At 53.1% G+C, this 8,766-nt stretch overlaps 1 protein-coding gene across 1 annotated transcript in view; it reads right to left on the bottom strand.

Annotated features, from left to right (window-relative positions):
• Nucleotides 1-8,664, bottom strand: part of Pde4a (phosphodiesterase 4A) — a 36,284-nt gene extending 27,620 nt beyond the window's left edge. The window contains 1 exon segment of the mRNA XM_015489008.2: nucleotides 8,095-8,664. Coding sequence (XP_015344494.1) covers nucleotides 8,095-8,414 — 320 coding nt within the window. The 5' untranslated portion in view covers nucleotides 8,415-8,664.
• Between the last annotated feature and the right edge of the window lie 102 nt (nucleotides 8,665-8,766).

The following is an 8,766-nucleotide window of genomic DNA, read 5'->3' as shown; positions in this document are numbered from 1 at the left end:
TGGGGCGTCCACACCACAGCGACGGGGACTCCCCCCCGCAGACCCCAAGGCCTCCCCGCAGTCCTTCCGATGTCCCCCAAATAGCCGGAAGCGTTTCCACAAACCCCAGCGACGCCCCTCAAATCTCGAGGTGTGCCCACAAACCTCCCACGGTGTTGACAGGCCCCACAGACCTCAAGGGAGTCCTGTAGGGCCCTAACTGTCCCTGAGGTCCCCACACAACCAGGGTGCTCCCCAAATCCCTGTTTCCCCACAAAACCCAGAGGTACTCTAAGAGGCCCCATAGACCGTGATGCTCTGTCAAGATGTCCCTATATTCCTAGCAGTGTCCTCCTTGTTTCTGGGACATCCCGAGAATTCCAGGAGGCAACCACAAACCCAATGGTGCTGAGGGCCCACAAGAGCACCCTTCAGATCTCAAGAGCACCAGCACAGTTCCTTAGATGTCCCAAACTCCCCTAGAGCACCACCATCACCCCTCCTCAGTCATGCAGAAATGCCCCCCAGAGCACCCCTAGCAGTCCACACAGACTACATGTGAAATCCCCAAATCCTAGATTCCTTCACAGACCCCATGAGTGCTTCCACAGTCCTTCAGATGTCCCTTAATCCCAAGTGGCTCCACCACATCCCCCAAATCAAGTATTGAAACCCCCACACACCCTCAGGGATATCTTCCCTACTCAGGGCATGCCTCATAGCCATGAAGATATTACCAAAATCCAGGGGTGCCCCTTGGAGCTCAAAGAACTTAAATTCCTCTATAACTCTGGGAACAGTCCCAGATTCTAGGCCAGAATCTAAGATGTACCCCCAAATCCTTGGGGACATTCTAAAATGCCACCCACAACTCATGAGATGTGCCTCATACCTCTTAAGATATGCCTAGAAGACAGGAGGATGAATTGAACATGACTTTCCCCGTTCCTATCTGAATACATGACCAGTATAACCCCACGTCATCATGTACAGCCACAAGAATGGGAACTTACACTCCATGTATGTATAATATGTCAAAATACACTCCACTGTCATGTATAACTAAAAAGAACAAACACAAAAATTTTTTTAAAAAGATATGCCTAGAAGCCTCTGGTGTGCTCACAGCCACTATGGTGGGGGTCCTAAGGCACCACCCATTCCTGCCAATCCTTAGAATCCCTGAGGCACCTTTTAGAATTGGGCCCCCACAGCTTCAAGGTAGTCCCAAGAACCCCATCTCCCCATAGCAGGCACATAATACACCTAGATGGAGACTTTCTGGAGCCCAATAAGGATTCTCCATGCCCAACCACTGTGACCCTGTGGGGCACACTGCCCCCCTTTATCAGATGATGAAGAGGCTCAGAGAGGGGAAGACCTGAGAACAGCCAGTCAGCTGGTTAGAATCCCTCAGCCTCCCCCAACCTGTGAGTGGTTCTTTGGGACCAAGGAAGGGGGAGAAGCTTGCTTTAAATGAGAAAGGGGGACCAATCTATTTCAAGGTTCCACCTCCCTTGCTATTGGTTGTAATGCTATGGGGCCCAGTCAGGTGGGCTGGACTTGAGTCTGATCTTTGACACTTCTTAGCCATTTGACCTTGGGCAAATTCCCTCTTTTTTCTGAGCCTCAGTTTTCCCCAGGTGTAAAATAGGTGTAATAAGAATACCCAGCTCTACTGGGCACAGTGGCACACGCCCATAATCCCAGGGGCTCGGGAGGCTGAGGCAGGAGGATCGCAAGTTCAAAGCTAGCCTCAGCAATTTAATGAGGCACCAAGCAATTTAGAGAGGCCCTTTCTCAAAATAAAAAAATAAAAAGGACTGAGGATGTGGCTCAGTGGTAAAGCACCCATGGGGTCAATCCCCAGTACTGAAAAAAAAAAAAAATAGATGTGCACTAAACATTTGCTACAATTATTTGACAAAGCATTTATTGAGGGCTTATAGTGAGCAAGCCAGAGTACTAGCTAGAGAACAGGGAATGACTATGACAATGATGATGGTGGTGGTGACAGTGGTAATCCTTTACCCAGCAGCTAACCCTTTAGAATGCTTCCTATGCATTCAGTATCCCCAGGTAAAATCTCATTTAATCCTCACAAAACTCCCAGGAAGGGCTCAGTGGCACACACACCTGTAATCCCAGGGCTAAGGAGGCTGAGACAGGAGAATTTCGAGTTCAAAGCCACACTTGGCAAAAGCAAGGCACTAAGCAACTCAGTGAGACTCTGTCTCTAAATAAAATACAAAATAGGGCTGGGGATGTGGCTCAGTGGTCATGTGCCTGAGTTGAATCCCCAGTACCAAAATAAACAACAACAACAAAAAAAAAACTTCCAGGAAGTGCTACTATTATTGTCCCCACTTTGCAGATAGGAAAACTGGGTGTTGGAGAGAAATGACCTGTTCAAGGTTGTTTCAAGTTCACATAGCCAGTGAGTGGCTGAGTTGGGATCTAGTCCAGTCTTTGCCACCCTCTATTTTATTACTGTCTGCTTAAGAGATAGCCTGAGTGGACTTTTTATTTTTTTCTAATTGCCTTCCCCATGAAATGTTAATGCCTGTTTAAGCACTGTGTGTACAGTCCTGGAGCTACAGGGTTTGCCTCCTCAGATTCAACCAACTGCAGATCGAAAGGGTTTGTCCTGAACACGTAGAGACTTTTTTCCTTGTCATCATTCCCTAAACAATATAGTATGACAACTGTGTACAGTGCATTTACATTGTATTAAGTGTTATATGTCATCTAGAGATGATCTAAAGTCCACGGGGGATGTGCGTAGGCTCTATGCAAATACTATGCCATCTTATATAAGGAAGATGAGCATCTGCAGATTGGGGTGGTTGGGGAATCCTGGAATCACCCCCAACATGCATACCAAGAAACGGCTGTGTATCTGTGCTTTATGCATAAAAGTAAAATGGGGGGCTGGGGATGTTACTCAGAGCTAGAGCACTTGCTTAGCATGCTCAAGGGCCTAGGTTCAATCCCCAGAACCCCCCCCCCGCCCCGCATACACACGATTTTTAAAATTGCCCCACTCCCAGAAAGAACCAGTTTTCATCTCCTTGGATGTGGTATCACCTTGCTGAGAATTCCAATTTTCTCATCCTTGGCATTGGGGACATTTGGGATTAGATAATACTTTGTCCTGGGTGGGCTGTCCCATACTGTTAAGCAATGTAGCAATATCCCAGGCCTCTACCCACTAGATGTCAGCAGTACCCTTCACTTATGACCACTAAAATGTTTCCAGCTGTTTCAGATCCCTGGGAGGCAAGACTATATCCCAGGGGAGAATGCCTGTCCTAGTCCTACCAAGATCCCCACTGTACTGCCCACCAGGACCCACAATAGGAAATGAGGGTTTTCTTGTTCACTGGCTGGTAAGCTCTTTGGAATAGGTTTCTTCCTAGGTCAACTTCAAAGACAGAGAAACCAAGGCCCAGAGAAGGGGAGTGACTTAGCCAGGGTCATCCAGCCCAAAAAGAGCAGAGCTGGATCATGAATCTAGTTGTTTGGCTCCAGAGCTTGGGATTTTAGCCCTAGGCCACACAGGGTCTTCACAGATCAGTATCCTTCCAGTCCAGTGACTTTTGTCTCCTCCTAGGAAGCCAGATATAAACTGAGACCTGTAGACCACACTAACCATGGCCTATGAGCCACCCATCACTTCCCTTCTTCATTTCCTTCCACTCACCCCTCACTCTGCCCCAGACACACTTGTCTCCCAGCTCACATTCCCACCACAGGACCTTTGCACTGGCTGTTCTCTCTAGCAGGCACTCTCTACCATCAGATACCCACATAGCATCTCTCTCTATTTACTTAGGTATCTGTTTAAATGTCACCTCCTTAGAAAGGCCTTGATTGACCTCAGGATCCCTCTGTTCTTCATATTCCATGTGTCACCATCTATAATTATCAGATGGTTTTACTTGCTATTTCTGCTTCACCCACTAGTCTGAGAACTCCAGACAGTAAGACTGGGTCGATTGGATTCTAAGCTGTAACCTCAAGGATGCATGTGTAGAATGAAAGGTCCTGTTTCAGATGAGGTTCACAGAGCAAGCAAAGGGCAAAGGCTGGCTCCAAACACATATCAGATGTAAAACAGTGGGTTCAGATGCCCCTCAAAACTCTGTCCTCACCAGGCCAGCCTGTGGCTTCCTCAGCCCAAAGCCCCAGTTTCCTGTAACTCAGGAGAGTGAATCTGTTACCAGTGAAAGATGGCGCTGGCTTTGTGGTTTGAGGGACACCGGCTTTCTCTCTGCTGATGTCATTTGAGGAAATGCTTTCTCGAAACAGGTCCTGGCTGCCCAGCTCCTACGTCAGCCATTTCAGCCTTACCACAGCCCTGGGGTGGGAACTTCTTATTTTTCAACCCCATTTTATTGATGAAAATAAAGAGGCACGGACTCTGGTCCCAGGTCAGCAAGTGAGGCTTCAGTTTGAATCTTACCCACTGCTCGGCAGTGGAGGAAACCTCATTTTAACCCTAATTTTGCCCTTCCTCGTTGTGTGACCTTGGACAAGTCATTTCGTCTCTGTTTTCCGGGTAGGGGTGCGCATCCAAGGATGCTGAGCGTTAAAATGCAGGTTGGTGTTGGGGGGCTCTGGTGCTGGCATGGGGCACGAACTCCGCGTCCACAAGTTTTCCGTCAAGTTCCTCGCCGTCCACCAGGCGGCGTCTCCTCCGCACTTGGCGACCAGGTGGAGGATGGGGGCAGCGATCAGGTCTCAACCCGGGAAGGAGAGGACCTCACCCTCAGCCTGCGGTCGGCCGGCCTGGCGCCCGCTCTCCAGAGCGCTCAATAAGCATAAAATAATAATACGAGACTCTGCGGCAGTGGCGCGATGACTTGGTGCGGCGACAGGTGAGGTCCTGGAGCGCACACTCAGGCTGTGCCTTTCTCGCCGTCCAGCAGAGGGCGCGCGGAGAGAGAGACTTTCCGCCACACATCCAGGCACGTGGGAACGCCAGGGACAAGAGGAGGCGATGGCCCAAGTGGAGACAGAGACCGCTAGTCAGAGATAGACCTAAGCCGGGCTGCCTATACCCGCTCCCGCGGCCAGGAAGCGCTCTCCGATGGCGAGAGTTTGGGGGTCCAGGGAGAGGGGCATATCTATATTTTGGCCCCCAATTCAAGCAGCTCCTCTTCTTCCCTCCCGGTCCTCCTCTTCCTCCCGCTCCATCTGCCTCTTGACAGATCCCAGCGGTGCCGTGACTCAGCCTAGCAGGGCGCGCCAGGAGCTCTGTCTCATGCATCCCAGGTGGGAAGTGTGGATGGCATCTCGGCTGGGGGACAGTGCCTCCTCTCTGGGGGGGTCCCCAGGACTCAAGTCTAGGGGGATGGCTGGACCCTGTTTCTGGTGGGTGGATGAACTTCAAAGTGGGGAGCGCTGGAATCCCCTGTGTGTGCAGTGGTAGAGCCCCCTTTCTGGCGAAATGCCCCATTTCAGGAGAGAGGTTCCCACTGGAGGTCTCTCTGTCCCCTTCCTCTTTTTGTGGGGGGAGGTGGAGAAAGTGCCCACAGACAGCCCCTCCAAACCAGCTGTAGACTAGCTCTGCCCGCTGGAGACTGCACAGACCCACAGTGAAAAGGAAACCAGAGCCCATGCAGGGATGTGGTTCAAGTTCCTGTTTTTTGTTCTTCCCACTCCAAAAAAGCAATGTCCGCTACAGCCTCAACTCCTTGAGCAATAACCTAAGCACTGACTTTGTCAAATCCTTCACAACATCTCGAACTCACAGAACTCTCAAACTGAGCCCCACAGGGCAGTGCCAGCAACAGCCCCACTTTTCGGGCAGGAAACAGGCTCAGAGAGGATGAGATGCTTACAACAAAGACACAGGCGTCAGGCAAATCGGAACTGAAATCTCAGCTCTGCCACTTCCTGGTATTATGAATTTGGGCAGGGGGAAGGAGAAGGAATTTTACCTCTCTGGCCAGTGTCCCTATCTGTCCAACCAGGGATACCTCACAGGGCCACTGGGAGTGAGGACTTGTGAAAAAGTTCCTGGCATGAAGCCTAAAAGTGAGCCACTAGAAGATGGACACCCTGAAATGACAATAATTGTTACCACTCAGCCACTGTCCCCTGAGAGCTAATAGCCAGGAGACCAGGGTAGGGAAGTCCCTAGAGCCTTAAAAGGGAATGGGGCCCAGTTCCTAGCACCCCACCCCCTCCTTGGTCTCTCAGGACAGTGACTTGAGCCAGTTTGGCTCCCTGCCCCTGGTCTTGGCATTTCCTGTTGATCCTAGCTCTGTTTTCCTTTAGTTTTTCTCTAGTTCCCTTTGGGAAATATCAGGCTGTGTGTGCTGGGCCCATGACACTTGTTTCTTGGTGGAGACAGAGGACTGGAGCTGGGGGTGCCCAGAAGGGAGGTGGAGGTGGCCTGGGGAAGTGTGGTGGCTGGTGGGGGCCTCCAGAGAGACCTAGGAAGACTAAGGTCACAGCCTAGAGACCTCACTGGGGAACTCCAGGGATGAGAAACCCAAATCTGACCATCTGAGTGATGTGATCATCTGAACCATGTCCCAAAGAGAAGGGCACCCATGGGTGGGGCTAAGTTATCAGTCTCCATGTTACTGAAGCACACACAGTCAGAGCCTGGGGCACCATCAGAGTAGATGCACTCACTAAGAATGCCAAGTAAACAGGGGCACAGCTCCAGAGTCAGAATACCAACCCTCAGACATGTGCTCACAGGACAGATGAACGCATGTCACATTGTGTCGCACATAGTCCCAGGGAGCACAGATAGTTCCACTGACACAAACACATTGTCCCCGAGAAGGTACACATTACAGTACCAGACATACATCTGTGGAACACTCTCTGTTATTATGCTCTGACCTGGAACAGAGACACCACCTCACAATCAGTGTCCTGGGGGTAAAGACAGTCACTCTGGCACAATCACTATGTCCCAAGAGGAAAAATAGTCACCCTGTCACAGCCACAGCATCCCTGAAGCACACACAGTTACTGTCACAATCACTGACCTGGAAGCACAAAGTCATCGTGTCTCAGCCACGCTATCCTGAAAGCATACACAGTCTTGTTGTCACAATCACTGTTCCAGGATCAGAAACAATCACCCTGCAAAAATTCTGTTTTCCTGGAGCACACACAGTCATTGTCACAATGACTGTGTCCCATGAGGACACAGTCATCCTGTAACAGTCACAACATCCCAGAAGCACACAGTCACACTGTCACAATCACTGTCCCAGGAATACACAGTTACCATGTTACAATTACATGATCCTACAAGTACACAGTCACCATGCCACAGTCAGAGGACCCCGGAACGGAGCACATAGCCAAGGCAGCTGGGGCCGCTGGTCATACACCAAAAGCTGGAGCAAAGTGAGTTCAGCCAGAGGATACCACCAGAACAGCCCAACATACACACCCTCACTACACTGTCACCTCAAAGAGGCAGGGACTCCTTGACCTATGTTAGGACCGTGTGCCCCCTCTGCACTGTTCCCTGCCGCAGGGCAGCTGTGGAAACTTAACACTCCTGTGCTGAGATGGGGGACTCCAACTCAACACAAATGCCCCAATACAGTGCTCCTCAAAACAGCCTCTCTGGATTCCTGACCTCAGCTGCTATAAGGCGAGTTCACCAATGCCCTCTTTGCAGAGTCCTCCATCCCCTAAGAGGACCCTGAGCATCCCTCAATCTGCAGATGCCCCTACAGAGTGCTCCCTAGGATACCCCAAACACAGTCAATCTAGTTCTCAGTATAGTGGCCCCAGGAACGTCGCTCCAAGTACCACCCAGTCTAACGCTGGCCTGCACTGCCAGAATACTGACCCTGAAGCTGCAGCCCCTTTCCCACCCCAGACCCTGTAAATTCTACATGCAGCATGGCGCCCCCTAAATAGACCCAGGAGGCTTCAGTAGGAACCCTTCTGTTGGGTGCCCAAGTAGGGACCGGGTCCCAGACTCCCCCGCAGCTGAACTCCCCCCAGCTCGGCCCCCTCCAGTCACACTGACCCCACCCGCATCACAGCGCCCCCTGCGGTAGGCGGGACGAGTTGCGTTCTCTCTGCGCGCCTGTGCGCTCCGCGCGCGTCCTCAGCCCAGAGTCTTACCGCCTGCAGCTGCCTCCGCCCGCGCCGCCGCCGCTGGTGCCGGTGCCGTGGAAGGACGAGGGCCAGGACATGCGGGTCGTGCGCAGGCCGGGCCGGTCGCTGGTGTCCACGGCGTCGGCGCGCTCTATGGGCCGGTGTGGCGGCCGCTCCGGCTCCGCGCGCTCCGCACTATCTGAGTAGCCGCGCTGCTGGATACGGATGGGGGTCCGCGGCTGCCGCCACAGGTGCTGGGGGGGCGGCTTCAGGGTGGCCTGGCCCTCCCTGGGCCCGGGCAGAGACAGAGACAGGGTCCTCTCCGAGGGGGCGGCCGGGGGCTCCATAGCGCCGGCGGCCACCTGCACCCTAGGAGTCCTGGCCCTTTCAAGCTGCACCTAGCTCAGCTGCTCTCAAGCGGACGCGCCAGCAGTCCCGCGGGTGCGCCCCGCCTCAGTGGGGCCATGGCGCCCCGGGGACAGACCCGGGGGCGCCGCGGGCTGATCGCCCCCGGGCCGGGCGCCGTGGCTTCCTGTCGGCTCCTGGAGCTCTGCTCCGATCCCGGCTGCGCTCTCAATGCTCGGCGCCCCGCTCCGCTCCAGCCCCGACTCCCCCGCCCCGTCCCGCCCCTCCCTGCCCCCCGCCCGCCGCCGCATTGTCCACGCCGCCCGCCCCCCTCCTCCCTCCTCCGGCTCCCGG

Source organism: Marmota marmota, unplaced genomic scaffold, assembly GCF_001458135.2.
Source record: "Marmota marmota marmota unplaced genomic scaffold, marMar, whole genome shotgun sequence".
Classification (NCBI taxonomy): Eukaryota; Metazoa; Chordata; class Mammalia; order Rodentia; family Sciuridae; genus Marmota; species Marmota marmota.
The sequence above is the reverse complement of the archived record's forward strand: the minus strand, read 5'-3'. Positions and strand labels throughout refer to the sequence as shown.